At 39.0% G+C, this 17,784-nt stretch overlaps 1 protein-coding gene across 6 annotated transcripts in view; it reads left to right on the forward strand.

Annotated features, from left to right (window-relative positions):
* The window catches only part of NLGN1 (neuroligin 1), a gene marked incomplete at its 5' end in the record, with an annotated part of 299,543 nt that overhangs the window by 279,967 nt on the left and 1,792 nt on the right, over window positions 1-17,784 (forward strand). For 3 of the 6 annotated variants that reach the window (XM_083868559.1, XM_083868556.1, XM_083868557.1), the window contains 2 exons: window positions 11,475-11,687; window positions 16,612-17,401. In XM_083868559.1, coding sequence (XP_083724685.1) covers window positions 11,475-11,687; window positions 16,612-17,401 — 1,003 coding nt within the window. The remainder of the gene's footprint in view (window positions 1-11,474; window positions 11,688-16,611; window positions 17,402-17,784) is intronic. The other 3 variants (XM_083868558.1, XM_083868561.1, XM_083868560.1) reach the window with 1 other exon arrangement.

Below are 17,784 nucleotides of genomic sequence, written 5' to 3' on the forward strand. Positions count from 1 at the left end.
GACACCCTTGTGCTCTTCTGAGCACGGTTTTGTTAGATGTGACCATTTTATATAAATTCAGTTATTGCTCAGGGCGGACAATCTGCTCCCTGTGACCTCTGACTGGTGTTCCTGCTCTCAGTTTGGCTGTAAGGGGGTGTTGTAAGCTTAAAGACATCTAATTTAATGCAAAAGTAAGAGAAGAATATAACCCTCAGACTCAAAGACAGTGTAATTGTATTGTATTAAAGAATTACATTATAATTACAGGATAGCTTTCAAAAAAGAAAAAAAGGGTTATGTTTTAAAATACATGACAGAAACATGAGATAATTTCAGTTTTCTTGGTTCAGTTTTCCCCACTTTGCTCAGATTTCTGTGTTCTGATGGCCAACAGGTGGAACCAGCCCTGCTGAATGAGGCTGTTGAGATACTCTCCAAGTAGGCAATATTGAACACCGGGCTTCCTGCTGTGGACCAAACATAGGGGCAGTAAATGCAAAGTTAGCATCTTTAACAGTGTATTTACCTCAGCTGGACTCCGTTTTTCTTCCACTCTATTTGTTGCAAAAATCTTTAAATGTAGGGCAATCTCAGTTATTGGGAGCTGGATGGCCTATGCACACACATTTTTCTTCTCAGAGATTTCCAGGCCCTTACTTCAGCTTCCAGTCATCTCACATACTTAATTCTGTGAAACAGCCATTATTTTATGCTGTCCATTAAACATTCCTTAGTTGAGACACTTTGTTGATGCTGTATGTTTGATGCTGGGCCTATGAGAATGTAGCTACTATTGTGCTGCTTTTACATATCTCAAAAGGTGAAAGGCCTGGAATTACACCCTTGGTTTGAACTGACAAGTTTTCTTGACCTGGCTAGAATTAGATTTAGCAGAGCAATGACCCTGGTCCATTATTTTCAGATGAAGGAGGGGTAAAGCACAGGATACTCACTGCAGAGCAGGACAGGATGCAACATCCAACAGAAAACTGGAGCTCTGCATTTGGTTGAGGTTGCAATATGCAGCCCTTCAAAGAATTCTCTAATTGTAATTAAACAGAGTAAAAATGTGAGCCAATAAAGGTTTTAGGCTGGAAATGCAAACAGTACAGGTGCTTTTGTGCTAAATGCTGTTTTGGGGAATGGTACTTTATTTGGAGGAGCCTGGATATCAACATGGTGATGGTACGAGCCTGTGTGTGCCCATGCGTTGAAGAATTTTTTCACAAATACCTCTAAATAAAGGTATTCCAGCTTTGCTTTTGTGGTACCAAGGTGCCAACTGGAAAGTGAAACTCAGAGTACTACAAGGCTTGTTCTTCTGGTACTCCAGAAACCCACTGTGAGTTAATCGGCGATTTTTCACAGACGACATCTAATCTATAAGTATAAATTACTTTTCACTCCTATTATGCCTTAATTGAAGTGCACCAATGTGAAACTGCAATAGATGGAGCTTCAGTAATTCTAGCCTCAATTAACTTTGTGTGGATTTGAGTCTTTTTTTTTCCCTTCCTTTTCCATGGACTAAGGATAATTCTTTGACATCTTGTATTTATTGAAATTATTGCTAGAGAAGTTAGGGGGATATGCATGTCATGAGGTATTCTGTAAGATCACTCTGAAGACATAGGCAGGAATTGTGTGTATGATTTATAAATTAATACATATCTTTTATGTCCCACTGTTTTGTTTAACAGCTGTACCATCAGCAGTAGCCAAATCCCTCAGGATTCTGCTGGGGAGGAATAGTTTAATAGCAATCATTTTTTGGGTAAATGGCAGCTACCATCTCTGTAACAGCTACCCTCATCCCATCCTTGACTTTTCTTCAGCTCCCTGCCTTTAAGACACAAAATGTGTGTTGCAGCAGAGGAAAATCACAGTGAAGAAATAAAGCACCTTGCTGCCTGGAATAGGAAATTCAGACACAGCAGAAAGGAAAAAAATTATACTAGGAGAGGCAGGATGCTGTGTAGGAAGAGAACAGGCATATGGTGATGCAGTTAATTCTTAGATACTTCACATTTTACCAGAACTGATATATATTTACCAGAAAATTAGATTTGATGCCTCTATCTGGGGATATATGGTCTTACAAATGTTTCTGGTGTTCAGTTAATAGCAATGAAAACAGCATAAGAATCCCACTAGCACAAGCCTGTGGATTAAAACAGTTGTTTACAACACATTTTTGTTACAGGCCTCCCCAAGTTTTCCCTTGTGGCTCAGATGGTCAAAAAAGCATGTTTGTGCTTGCTTTTAATTGGTTTGCTCTTCTGAGTGATCTCTTGCCACTGACAAAAAAGCCACAGACTTTGAGAGGCCAACAGGTATAAAGTGGAAAACCTGCTGTATTTCTCAGCTTTTCTCTGAGTAAGAATATTGCCAGCTTTGTGCTCACTGAGGTCCCACTGGACATGGTGATGCAGCAGGTTTGAGGGTGATGGCACAGGCAGGACAAGGAGTTTGTCACCCCAGAGCAGATGGAGAGGGAGTGGCAGGTTGGTACCACTGGGGTAAAAATATTGCCACGTGTTCCCCAGGATTTGTTAAGCAATAAATGGAGGGTGTGCCCCAAGTTTTCCTCAAGGAGCACATGGACACAGGTAGAAATCCACATGAATAACAGAACTCCAAGAATGATGTTGATGCTGATTAAATTAATATTCTCTTAAGCTTTGCAAAAAGAGAAAGGAAGAGGAAAGGCAAAGAGAGAAAGAAGGAAGATAGAAAAGTTTTATTTCTCAGGCTTTCTGAAAACTTATTAAAATTCCCAGTACTGTCTTCACTGTGCAGGCCACACAAGTCAGATCTTGATTATTTGAGACTGATGTTGTTTAACTCACACATTCAAAAGCAAGGCAGGATTTCTATGACCTCTACCTGTATTCTATTGTTCATAAAACTCTCCTGAATTGAATCTTATCTCCACAGTCACACATTCCAAGGCCTCCGGTTGTGATTTAAGAATGCAAGCAATGACATACTGAATGGAGTTCTTCATAAATTGATCCAATGGTTAATCTTTTCTATTTATTTTCAAATAAGGAGATTTGAGTTCACAGTAAACTAGCACCATAATTTCTGCGTTCTGATTGAAAGATTGCACTTCCAAATAGCTGCTAGGCTTCCAACTAGTGATTTGCATACACAGTTTTACATGAAGACTTCTAACTTCCTTTTCATCAGCTCATAGAATATATATTAGCATTGATTGGACCCTCATTGCAAACCTCAATACTGGGAAGAAGAATCAAAAATTATGGCCCTGTCCCTCTCAATGGAACTCTTAATTTTTTATTTTTCTTTCTAAAGTATGTATTTTCCCTCCTAGTGAAATGAAACCCATCCTTTCTCTCACTTACCACATAGTCAAAATTCTGACAAACTCCATGGTATTATTAGAAAAAAAAGCATTAATATGGAGCCAGAGTGACCATTATAAAGTAAAGATGATTTCCAGGCTAAAGTCAGAAAAAATGTTCTCTGGCATATAATAATCAATTAAAATATATTACCTAAAAGATGTGAACTGCATGTAGCTCTAAATAGCTGCACATATTACACAGCTTATTGTACAGGAAAAATTTATTGGGTATATTGGGTAGAAAGATCTTCAAGTCCCATCTGGACTATCTTCAAATAATGGACTCATTTTGCCCAAATCTTGAATGAAAATGGAAAGCAGATTTTTATGGGGTCAGTTTTCATCTTTAAAGCCTTGCACATTAAGAACATTGATATTTGCTAACTCTCCTCTATAAAATCTCTTCTGGGTTTGTAGCTGCTGCCTTGAGTTGCATCATCTAAAGTTAAAAGTTATGGAATATTACATGAAAGGCCAGCATATCTTAATGCCTGGTTCCTGAGCTTGCTGCTGAAAATGAGGATGCTGAGAGACCACAGCAAAGGGCAGATATTTGGTGCAATGTGCTGTGGGATGCTTAATTTTGCATATTGCACTACTTGAAGCAAGTAGGGCTGGAACAGCTGTGCACTCAATCCTGGTGAAGATAAGGATCTCTCCCTCAGGGCATTGCTTTCTTCTGCCAAGTAGGACAGTCAAGTGTTGGATCTGGCTGTGGACTATTCTGTTCTCTCATGTAGCCTTTCCTCATCTTTTGGGCTTTGGCCGAATATTTTGAAAGGATCAGCCCCTGTTTGATTTTTGTTATTCCACACATTATCCTGTAAGATTTTTTTGTTGTCCGTGGTCTCTTTTAGGGATGATTTTATTTATATTTTTGTAAAAGTTTCTCAGTTGGTGTTTCATAAGTGCACTACTCATGTATACTTACTTAGTAATATAATGTTCATTTCCTCTGAAGAATTTATATGCAACTTATAAATGCTTTAAACTAAAGCTTGAGTTGCCCTAGAGCATGACCCAGCCATGTACTATCAACTCTGATTTTTACCTTGTGGAAGGCATTTAAGCAGCTGTCCTCTGATAGCAGTAGAATTTCTTGGGTTTTTTTCCAAAATGAGAATATTCATAAATCTCTGCTATTTTCTGTAGCAAACTCCATCTTTTTTCTTATATTTTTCAAAGAAGAGGAGACATTCAAATCAAAGGTACTCCAGCTGCCTCGTGTCCACCCATGCCATAATGTCATTTATCAGTTCTTAAGGCTCACTTCTCCTTTCCAATACATGTCAGCACATATCACTGAAAATCTTGTAGAATTAGTATCTGCAGCTGTATTTCTGAGACTGGTCTCACCTCCTCCTTTTCTTTTTTTCACTTTTACAGAGTATCCAGGAATCAGTATTAAAGATCTCATCTAGTGGACTGGCCCCATTGCTTATAGAGCTCTCAAAGTGTCTCTGAGATTGTTATCAGACTTTCCTTTGACTCCAGTAAAGATCATCTATAATAAGTTACTCAGGAGCTGATCTCTCATGTGGCTGTGCTGTACTTGGAGCAGGGGTAGGCAGAGAACTCCTCTGATCTCTGTTCCCCTGCCCCAGCCCACAGCCATGGGATCAGCACAGGGACAAGGCTGAAATATCAATACCATGCACACAGAAAATGCCCAGAATTTGAAAGCCCTCCCCAAAACTGTCCCAACATGACAGAAAAGGCAGGGTGGGATATAAGCAGTGACAATGTGAGGGAGAGGCAGATACAGATTTTCAAAGCACTCTCAGACTTTTATCATCTCTTTATTGAAACTTTAAAGACAGAGTCACCCTCTTCTCACAGCCCTCAAAGAATGATGGATTTATGATCTGTTTCAACATCTACGGGATGCTTAGAATTGTAGAATCATAGAATGGATTGTGTTACACCTTAAAGATTATCTACTCCAACTCCCTGCCATGGGCAGGGACATCTTCCACTGTCCCAAGTTGCTCCAAATCCCTTCCAACCTGGCCTTGGACAATTCCAGGGATGAGGCAGCCACAGCTTCTCTGGGCTACCTGTGCCAGGGCCTCACCACCCTCACAGGGAACAATTTCTTCAGATATCCATCACTTTTGTAGGCTTCAGCCACTTCACCAATATTAATTAAAAGGATTTAGTACCCTGCCTGGGAGGAGTGTTAAAAATTGCAACAGTCCAATGCTGAATTAGCCCATCAGAGTTCACAGATCATCACACACTTTCCTCCATGCACACTTAAAATATGCCTAATGATACATTGACAAGCTTGTTTATTTACTGATTCAACCATGTAAATTGTTTACTTGGTGACATGATTGGGAATTTCCAAAGGCTGACTGCTGGGGCAGCAGCACTGACCAAGGAAGTCACCACTCCTGGAGGGATTTAAAGGATGTGTAGATGTGGCACTTGGGGACATGGTTTGGTGGTTGGCTTGGCAGTGCTGGGTTAATGGTCTTAAAGATTTTCTCCAACCTGAATGATCCCATGATTCTGTGATTCTCTGCTCTGAAACAGCCAGGAAAGGGTGCATCATGATGCAGCATGGTGCTACACACATCTCATGGAGTTAAGCTAAAATCTTGCACTTCTGAAATCATTAATCTCATTACTAATATGGATGTGGCAGAAAGCTACAGAAACAGACAAGAACTTTGCTAATGTTGCAATCACTTTTCTGTATATGAAAAGAATTTCATACAAAGCACCTGCTTGAGCAGCATTTTCAGAACACTTGCTTGTCTGATTCTCAAGCAGAGGTACACTGCAGATGTCTGTAGAGGAATATTTTTCATGCACTGAATAGTTCATATTCTCCTGCATTTTTCTTATGGGAGTTCCTAGTCCTTTTAGTCACCTTATCCCCTACCCATGATTAAAATATGCTGTTAAAATCAGGAAGTGCTGGTCAGCAAAGCAAGGAGCAGGATCCTCTGCTTCATGAATATCACATGTACATTAATGTTGAAGGTGCTGCTGCCCACGTAAATCATGCAGATTAGTTAGCTGATGCGAATTCTAGAGAGATGGCTAAGATGAAAACAAATGTGCTCTTTTGAGTTTCACCATCTCTCTTAAAATTTGCTTGTCTTGCTCACATTCCTATCTGAGTAGGTATAGTTTAAAGGGCAGTGGAAATTTTCTGTACATGGCAATTACCATTCAATATTAATAGAAGGTGTTGAACTAAAGTCCTAAGCAATGAATCCAGAGGGAATACAAATTCTTCCCTCAAAAACTACTCTGTATTCTTCCACTATGCATTGGTGCATTTATACTTGTACAATCTAACATTTGCTTTTAACGAAATTAAAGCTGGCATTTGACTGCACAGGGAATTGTAACTGGAAACATAGAAAAATTATTATAACACATGCCTAAACAGGTGGGTAATATTAAAGTCTTAAGTGTTACTGCTTTCAGAGACACAACTTCTGGAAAAAGCCCTTTAAACATGTCAGACCAGTTTTTATAAGCTCTTGTGCTTTATTTTTAGAGTAGCATTTGTTGTTGTGTATTTTCTCATAGGCAGATTTTTGTGTGTATGTTTTTGGGTTTTTTTTTCCTTCTGCCCCTTACTTCCATCCAGCCACGAAGGTTACTGGGTCATCAAACATTCATATGGACAGAACTCGTTACAGGGACGATTTGGGTCTCTTGTGATGTGAAATGGCACTTTCATCCCCACCAGCCTGCACCTGGTCTCTCACTGCATCACTGGGTTGTAGCAGTCCCTCACATTAGGAAAAATTCTGTCTTTGCCTCTCTCTCTGCATTAATTTGAATCTTCAAATTAGGCCAGAGCTTAAAATAATTCCAGCTACCTCAGGTTTTCAACTAAATATTTTAAGTTTCCCAAGTCCATTATTTTATTTACTCTTCAAAAATGCTGGAATCATATTAGAAAAAGATTTATCTGAATGGCAAGCAGAAATCATTACCCAGGCAGATAAGCCTATAAAGCATTAAAATTTATCTTAATACAAAATAGAGAGCCTGGTTGTGGCACTCTCTGCATATTTGTCTAACAGACATGTAACAGAGAAATGGTCCAAATGAGCTTAATAAATCTCTTTCTTAAACTCACAAAAGACCACATCCTCACTTCCATAATTCTATTAGAGTCTGCTCCTCTGGAAGAGATAAAAGAAGAGATAACCTCTCCATTCAGAATATAAAATAGCAATTGTTCAGCTGATGATTGGAATATTTCCAGCAGAAGAACTTAATTATGGAACAAAATTAGCTCAATCTGACCTTTTTAGAGAATAATGCAAAACTAAGTTTTTTGCAAGTGTCTTCCTGGAATAACTGAAATAAGGAATAATTTACTTCGCTCTTTTTGCAGGAGCAAAAGGTGGCAGAATATGATAGCAGTGCTCTTGGTGAGATGGCAATCCAAGGATAATAATAAGCCAGTATGTGCAGAAAGAGATAATATATTTTAATAGACTAGCTGATACTAGACCAGTTTGAAAACAGAGAAGCTTTCAGACACACAAGACTTTTTCAGCAAGAGCAGGTTTTCCCTCAGTGACTCAAAATTGCCAGCTCAATAACTGGATGGTGTAATGGTTGTGTCATAGGAATGCACCAAAATGTATGGTGGCTGTATCCATTACACACTGAAAGCTCCTCCTGAGATAAAGACAAAACCTATTGTTCCAATCTCTGTTTTATCTCTGTGATAAACAGGAATAAGAACCTGCCCCCACAGACCAACAGACTGGGGATGATGCTGGTGCTAAAGCACTTCCCTCCAGGTGTTTAGTTCCATGCATTTATCTGTATTGAGGCACTCCTCACTTGGAAAAGAAAAAAAAAAAAAAAAAGCCACAAACTGGAAGGAAAAACCTCATCTGTTTTATCAGTCCCATCTCTGATTTCATGACATTCTGAATGCTCCTAAGCCATGCTGATACCACTGTGCACGAGGAAAAAAAAAAGGCATGAACAGGTGGTGATATTAACAGGCTTCTTATGGCTCTGAAAAATGAGATAGAAATGTTTCATGTCATGAAAGTCAACATCAATCATCATCCATCTTGTGCAGATATGGAAATCAGCCAGTGTGGTTCTTGCTGAGGAGGCGTGAGATATTTCTTTTGCATCAGAGCTGTTGCTCTGGACACAAGTCATAATTTGTTTAATATAGATGAATGAGGAGAATATGACTAACACTGCCTCTTTTTTTTTTTTTTTTTTTTTTTTTTTTTTTTTTTTTTTAATAAACTGAAAGCTCCCCCTCCTGGCACATTCCCTGAACTGAATGCAAGGTTCCTGATATCTATTTTAGCATCAGGAGATTCATGAAGATTCTTTGAAAGTTGGGTATTTTAGTTCTCCTAAGGATTTCCCATTTTCCCATCCAGATATGGGACTTGATATGAACTGATCTGACACCAGGGGTTTGCCCTAAGGCTTTGTCTATAATTTTAATCTGTTGGTTTTCCAGGCAAAGACTTGGATTCTACTTTGCTGCATGCTATAGAGTACAGAAAACAACTTTTTCAGAAAGTTTGAGCATTCACATTTGTGTTCCTTCAGAGTGATTGGTGTAACTCAGCTACAACCCCACCATCTAATTTCCTAATAAATGCCTTAGAATGATTTTGAGAAATTTACTGGATCTCTTTGAAGCCATGCTGCAGCTCTGCTGAGAGCAGATCCTGACCAGGCTCAGGGAATCTGAAAGCAGGGAAAGCTGAAAAAGCAGAGAGGGACATGTTTATGTCACAGTTCTGGTAACTGCTGTAACTGCTCTCATGTCATTGCTGCCTGTGCTTTGGGGACTGCCAGTCCCTCTAATCCCTTGAATCAGTGCAGTCACTTATGTGCTTAATGTGATGAACTGATTTGTCACTGAATTTCCACTGCCATACACTTATGCAAAGAAAGGGGAAGGCTTTCCCAGCATGTACAGCCACGGAATCCTGTAGTTCCCATAAATTCCTACATTTTAATTTTGTTACAGCCCCTGGTACCATCCCTCAACCCCAGGCAGGCTGACAAAGGCAGTGACACTGGAGCTGTCATTAGATTTGCCATCATATTCAAAGACATCATCTCTCCGTGTCCTTAAAAATTATTTATGGGGAACAACGTTTTACTGGAGCATGAAGACAAGAAATGAATGTTCCTGTGCAGGCAGGACTGTGCTGGGGCCATGCTTTCACATAGCCATGCACACCAACCCTCTGGTTACACAGAGCAAAGTGAAGCAGAGTAAAATACCATCATCATCTCAAATCAATGCTGAGCTGTGATAGTAAAGTGAGAAGGAATTAATTAATTATAACTATATTTTCTTCCTTTCTAGGCTTCTCCTGAATAACAAGGAGGTATTTTCTTCTGTGGTAGTGATGCTACTTTGCTTTTTATGGAGTTAGGTAATAAATATGGCAGGTTTCAGTGGTAGAAGAGTGGTTGTTTTAAAGTCTAGCACAGAATAACAATTTAGTACAGACACAATGAATGAAGTATGTCTATTAGACTTGGTACATTAGGTCTGGGACTGGGAGAATTGCTGGCATGGCACCTTATGCCACTCTCCTCTTCCCTCTCTGTGGTTACAAAAATCAGGACTGACCCACACAAAAGAAGCTGCTCACCCTAAGAAGAGCAGAGCTCAACTGCTGGGGCAGTGAGGCCAGTGAGCTTTCAGTGCCCTTTATAGCAAGGAAGGGCTGGTAGTACAAATGTCTCTGTACACAGGGCAGAACATCAAATGCAAGTTTGCCATTTGAAGCCAAATCAGAGCAATAATAAAGTAACAAATGACACATTTATTATATCCATGATATAGGTACACCCATGCACCTGTCTGTATTCTTGTTAAATCCTTGCTATATAGATGTATATGCAGATGTGTCTTCTTAGAAATGTCTTGAAAGCTGCTCTTATTGTCATAATGAAAGAGTGGGACTCCTTTGAGAGCCATTTGTCTGCAAAACTACAGTAAACTTCCTTTGAGTAGGCTGTCTGCACTCAAGAGAGTTGAATCAGTAGAACTTTGACGAGACTAGAAGACCCACTGATATCTAATTAATGTGGGAAAAATTGTTGTAATCGTTGCATTCCTCTACAAAGCTTGTACTGAAAAGCAGTTACACGATTTAGTGAGCATCAAATCGGTTTGATATGCAAATGGAGGTATGGACTACTTCATAATGCTGGTAGTATTTAAACATTTGTTTATTAAGCTGAGAGAATTGGAAATGTCAACAAATGGGGTCCAAAAGTGATGTCTTTTATCAACAGAGACTTTCTTCAGAGTTTTTGCTGTGCATCTTTTAGAGTGAGTAGGCTCTAATGACAAGAGTAACAGCAATGTTAAATGTGAGGGGACTGCTGGGAGTAAAGTGTGGAACAGTCATTCCTGCACCTGACACATTCCAACACTTTTCCTCCAGGAATAAAAGGGAGCAATTGTAGTGCTCTCCAGATTGCCCCTGAGCTCTTACCTTTTTGCTGTTAAGGGGTCATGGAAACAACCTAAATTGTCTTTATCCATTTAATGTAGATTCAATTAACTCTGGTTAATGACTGTGGGATGGAGCTCAGGGAGTTGAGAGCTGCTCCCATTGTTCAGCCTGGCTTGTCCTGTGGCATAAGCTGCATTTTTGGGTGGAGAAAAAAGTAAAAGACAGTGAGCTGCCAGGACAGGATCAAACAGCCTACAGGAAAGTGTAATCATTGTATCTAAGGCACATGAAAAGCTCATCCAAGTACAGAAAAGCAACACAGAGTTGACCAAATCATGTACAAAACAACTGCACCTTATCTATTTCCTAAAATTTTAAACTCAGTGCAATCAACACAAAGTCCTTGGGAGTAACCAGCTAAGATTTAGATTAGTATTTTGCCTGGGATGTATCTTCATCTTTGCTACATATATTTATCATGGCCAAAAGAGTGGATACCAAGTATTTTTTATTTCAGGAGGAGCACAAAATTGCAAATTGTTCCCAGGGACGATGGAAAATTATGTCGCTGCATGATATTTTACGGCATAAACTCTGAAATCTTACTTGGAAGACTTTAACAGGACCATTCAGAAGAGCCCTTGCTAACCCCTTTCTCTTTTCATTTGCTTTAACAGGATTCCTGAGCACTGGGGACCAAGCAGCAAAAGGAAACTATGGCCTCCTTGATCTAATTCAAGCTTTGCGATGGACTAGTGAAAATATTGGGTTCTTTGGTGGTGACCCACTAAGAATAACAGTTTTTGGATCTGGGGCAGGCGGTTCATGCGTCAATCTGTTGACTTTATCCCATTATTCTGAAGGTAACCGTTGGAGCAATTCAACCAAAGGTATTATGCAGGTTGCAAATTTTGACAATTTTGGTGTCTGCATGCCACCACCATTAGTACTCTGTGATGTTCTGTATATTCTCTTTGTTTCTATGAACTGTTGAGTTCAGCTCAATATTAAGAAACTTTTTAAAGGCTGTGCAAGCCTCCTTCTCCCTCAGCTCTTCTGTGCATGTTTAAATTTTGGGTCACTTTCTTCTTTTTCCTATGGAGCTTTGTAGAAACACTTTATAGCAGACTTCTGAACAGCATTTTCTTGGTGCATCATTTTTGTCTCTTTTCTTTCCTACCTAAGGGTGTCTTTTTTGGAAAATCAGTCAGTCATGCTCACAGTAGATGAGGTCATCTATATTCAGACAGTTGTGAAAGGCATGTTTAGTTTCTCCTGAGGAGCAGAATTTAAAGAAAACTAAAATGGCACTTTCTCTTTTCAGGCTAACAGCTGAATCGCTTAAAACTATTATTTTGTGTGAAGGAAACAAGTAACTAGTTCAGAAATCTTTTGTCTGAAACTGCATGGACTTCACTTGCTGTCATCTAATAAAAGAATGGTTGAATGTTTTGCATGCATGATCCAAAATTGTCAAAGCATCCAAGTTGCAAATGGATTTCCTTCTATCTGTTTTTTCCTATTCCATAACTAACACCTTTTCTCTCTAGTTGAGGCAGGTGGCAGGGAATTAAAATCATGCTGTTTGAGGCACCCAACTTATTCTTTCGATGATTTTTGCACCACAGTTTCACACAGAGTCTCTCATTTGCATGGCTACTGCTTATTGATCATGTTACTTTTGTCTTACTGTTTTCACATATTTTTATCTGTATTAGTTTTACCAGGGACACCACACTGTGCCCTGTGCATATAATCCTCCACTAATTTATATTGCTGTATCTCCATGGGGGACTAATTGGCTGGTCATAAAAACATAATTCTGCTGACATTAAAAGAGCTGCATTTCCCCAAAGTCATGTTACAAAGACCACTGAGGTCAACAGAAGTGAGAGATTCTTTAGACCATGCCATTATGCTTTTTTAAATGAGAGAAAAATAAAACTTCTACAAGAAGAGTCAAATGGAAAATAAGACTGTGGTCTAAATTTTAATCTATTTTCACAATTTGATTTTTAATGTAATCTCTTTTTTTTCCTTCCAAAATTACCTGAATTTAAATAGGAGATATTTAAAAGAAGATGCTTGTAAGAACAAGATGTAAGCATTACCTCATTGCACTGTGACCTGAGGGTCTCAATGCACCATCTTCTTTCATCAGAACTCTAAAACCCAACTTTATTGTCAAAGATTAACTCCAGGTTGAATGAGGACACCTGATTTATCTTCTCCTAACTTTTTACTTGGTCTTAAAATCAATCTTCTTGGTGTAACATGACATCAATGCAAAATGCCACATTTACAATATTTGGACAGTCATGTGTTGCCTCTTTACCAGCAAATGATACCCTGTCACATCCCAATCCATGGCCAGAATTCTGCCAGGAGCAGGATTTGTGTGGGGAAAACTGAGGCACTAAGGTGCCAACACAGCAGATCAAGGCATTTTGGAGGGATCTGAACAAAGTTCAGTAAAAGTAAATTTTTGAGGATTTCTTTTAGAAGCAAACCCATGCTTTGATGAAATTTGGATTAAACAGATCAATTCACCACACTCCCATGGATGTTATGTTTCATTTGGAGGTGGTTAGATCTGCCATTAAATTAAAAAAAAAAAAAAAAGGAAAGAAAAAAGAAAATATATATCAGCCAGGTTCAAATAAGAACAGTAATTTCTTAACATTTCCAACCCCCCTTTTGTGTTGTTTCATGTTCACATATGAGAGGTGGAGAAGGACTTTTTACAATAGCATGTACTGATAGGACAAGGGGGAAGGGCTTCAGACTGACAGAGGGCATGGTTAGATCAGAAATTATGAAGAAATTCTGCTCTGTGAGGGTGCTCAGGCCCTGGCACGGGGCGCCCAGAGGAGCTGTGGCTGCTCCTGGATCCCTGGAAGTGTCCAAGACCAGGTTGGACAGGGCTTGGAGCAACCTGGGACAGTGGAAGGTGTCCCTGCCCATGGCAGGGGGTGGAACAGGATGAGCTTTAAGGTCTTTTCCAACCCAAACCATTCTGGGATTCTCTGATTCTGTGATTCTGATTATCAACCAGTCTCTTTCATAAGCTATAAATTCAGAAGCTCTCTTTCCTTCTGTCATTTCCCTCTGAAAGATTCCCTTGGCAGTGGAGAGGAAGAATTCAGCCTATTTCAAGATGGAGCTGTTCACAGCCACCCACCTGCAAGTGGGCAGAGCAGCACCCATCTTCACAAAGTGCTCTCAAAATATAGATGAATATATGCAAATTATTATTATTATTTTCTGTGGAGAGACATTGAATAAGGGTCACAAAGCACTATGACCCATTGAACATTTAAATCTTCTTTCCATCAGTCTGAAGCCTGTAAGCAATAATAATAATCATACACATTATCAGATAAAAATGTAATTCTCCATCCTGTGAGGTACAAAATTCTGCCACGAATTCTGTGGCAGAATGAAGATAATTTTTCATACCGTTCATTTTTCACCAAATGGTCAGAGTGGAGGAATAGCTCTGTCAGCATTCTTCAGCACAAAGAGGGATGTTTAGTTTCACTTCCTCAGATGGTTTTATGGCCAAAGGACTTGACCACTTTTACTTTATCCAGCCATCTGATGTTTATGTAGCACTTAGCAAGCCACAGTGTTTGTATCAGCATTTTCTTACACATAGCTTACACTTTCTGTCCTTGTTCAGACATATTTAATAAAGCAATAAAGTTAGATTTACACAATATGCAAAACTCCCCACACATTATGAATTATCATGAAATACATCTTTGCGAAAATTCAGCTTTGTCATTTAGTTACATTTATTACAATGCCTGGATCCTCTGTGGTAATTCTACTGACTTTGAGCTGATTTATACCAGCTCAATATCTGACCTTATAAACATGCAAATATATTTTTAGCTCTTTATAGCTCAAGTTCATTCTTATTTCTACTCATATCTTGCAAGAAAATAATATCTTGGTTATGACTTCTCATAAGTTTAAGAAGAGGCTTGAGTTTACACATTTCAGTCTCTACACCTATCTAATTTGAAGGCTTTTCGATTAGGAACCTAATACAATCTAGAATGATTTAAAAATTCCCAAGAAGCTTGTAAAACATTTCCTGCCAGCAACAGATTCCAACTTATTTTTGAGTGTGCAGGCTCTGGTGCTGCAATAGAGGCTGTAAAAGCATTTCTCTGATTTGATTTAGAGGCTGGGGAGGGTTTTTATCAATAGAAATATGTTGCTTATCAAAGCAAAAGCCATCTTGTGCATTATTGGAATAAATTTCTGGGGTAAGCTGAGCACCTTGACTCCATTTCCTCTGGTGGGAGTATCCAGATATTCATCAAGTCTTGGACCAAAGGTTCCTATGAAATTGAGAGAGGCCAGGTGTCACTTTCCCTCCCTAAGCGACTCCATCAGAGACAGTGGAATGACACCAGGAATGACATCAGCACAAGTTAAACAAAATTTTGACCCATTTATCTTAAGTCAGCATAAATTTTGAACACTAAAGACCATTTTGGATTACCCAGAGTGACCTATAGGAGGTAGGGTCCAGTATAAAATATTTTCCAGTAGTTTGTGCAAAAGGTATGATAATGAAATGAACTTCTGTGAGAATGAAAAAAGAAAACTCTCCTCATAAAACAGCAGAAAGGTCACCGTTACCTAAATATAGTCTAAAGACCTATTAAATACAATCCAAATTACCTAAATATAGTTTCTGAGCAATATTTTACACAAGGTTCAGACTCATAATCTCTTTCAGAACCCAAAGTACCCTCCTCAAAGGGAGTGGAAAAATGCAAAGGGATCACAAGGAAGGAGTTCTGATTGCATTAAAGCCAATAGCAAAATAATTGCATTAATTCACTGACTACAAGTGGGTGAGGCTATCATCCATGACATGTTTTAAAAATCCATACAGAAGGGAGAGGAAAACATAAATTTTAATGTATTTTGTTATTTCTTTGGGTAGAATTCCTGGTCCAGAGTGCTAATTAAATCAGCATAAATTTAAGTTAATTGCATTGAAGTCTTTGGGATTTACTGCAAGTTTATATGGAGTGCCAGATCATTCTCTCTCCCTTAACTGAATACCTGAACATATGTTTAAATCGCTGAATTACAAAGCTAAACAGTGTAAAATACATAATTTCCCTTTTTATGTAAGTGTGATCAATATAAACCTGCCTTAAAAAAGCTCCTTACAAGAAAGGATTTTGACTTAGGCACTTATAAATTTAACAGCTGTCAGGTACCTTCTCATCTATTACTCCAGAATATAAATTTTTTGCACTGATACACAATTTTAAAAGCACTACACCTTTCAAACCAAGTTTAATCCCAAAAAATACATTTAAAAGTGTAATAGATTTATTTAACACATAGTTGTATGCACTCATGCTGCTGATGGCTTGATCAATACCTAAAACTTCAACCCATTTAAGAGACTTGATGCCTTTTCCTCCAACCTGTAATGTGCTTTAATTTTAAGATTATTTTTTTTTTAACCTGATAGTGTTGTCCTACATAAGGTAATGCCACTCCTTTTTCTTCCTGAGTTTCTTTGGAAAATCTGTTCCTCAGCTAGGCTATATTGAGGGAGAATCATTTGCTTCAGCACATACTGCATTTATTTTATGCACATTACCTGTAGGTACAACAGCAGTCAGATCTCCCCACCCCGTATATTTAAGTGCTATTAAGATTCAGGTATCTCTTCTGTTAAAGTTTTCTATTGTTTCAAAGAACTCCTTTGAATCTTTCAAAGTCTGTGGCTGTTTCAAGGTCGCTTCAGTAGTTTTCAAATATTTCTCCCCACAGGACTTTTTCAAAGAGCAATAGCTCAAAGCGGAACAGCTCTCTCCAGCTGGGCAGTCAGCTTTCAGCCTGCAAAATACGCCAGGATGTTGGCTACAAAAGTTGGTTGCAACATGTCAGACACTGTGGAACTGGTGGAATGTCTGCAGAAGAAGCCTTACCGAGAACTTGTCGACCAGGACATTCAGCCAGCCAGATACCACATAGCCTTTGGACCGGTGATCGATGGCGACGTGATTCCAGACGACCCTCAGATCCTGATGGAGCAAGGAGAGTTCCTCAACTACGACATCATGCTGGGAGTTAACCAAGGAGAAGGGCTGAAGTTTGTTGAAAACATTGTGGACAGCGAGGACGGCATTTCAGCCAGTGATTTTGACTTTGCGGTTTCTAATTTCGTCGATAACTTATATGGATACCCCGAAGGCAAAGATATCTTGAGGGAAACCATTAAATTTATGTACACAGACTGGGCAGACAGGCACAACCCCGAGACCAGGAGGAAAACGCTGCTGGCTTTGTTTACTGATCACCAATGGGTTGCACCAGCAGTGGCCACAGCAGATCTTCACTCGAATTTTGGATCGCCTACATATTTCTATGCCTTCTACCATCATTGCCAGACAGATCAGGTACCTGCATGGGCAGATGCAGCCCATGGAGATGAGGTTCCTTACGTACTGGGAATCCCCATGATTGGTCCTACTGAGTTGTTTCCTTGTAATTTCTCCAAAAATGATGTCATGCTAAGTGCAGTGGTGATGACGTACTGGACAAACTTTGCAAAAACTGGGTGAGTACCAGATAATGAATGGTCTTGTGTGCCAACTTGGGTTGGAATGGTGTGCTTTCCATTTGTTATTTCCCTTGGGAATTCTTCTGTACTTGTAGGATGAATAGGAGATTAAGAATTGATTTGGATATTTATGTTTACTGTAATGTCCCTTGGTTCACATCTTTTAGGAAAAAGTGGGAAAAATATCTTTGCAGACTTTCTGCAAGGGAATTTTAAAATATACACAAAACTAAATAAGGAAACTTTGGAAAAGTGTAAAACTTAGCATTTAACATTTGTGTATAGTTAAAACCAGCTACATTAGTACCTGTTTTTTACCCCACCACTGATACTTTCATCCCATGAGACATAAAATTACATAAATATTGCATCAAATATAA

Source organism: Zosterops lateralis (assembly GCF_965231275.1).
Source record: "Zosterops lateralis genome assembly, chromosome: 10".
NCBI classification, from domain to species: Eukaryota; Metazoa; Chordata; class Aves; order Passeriformes; family Zosteropidae; genus Zosterops; species Zosterops lateralis.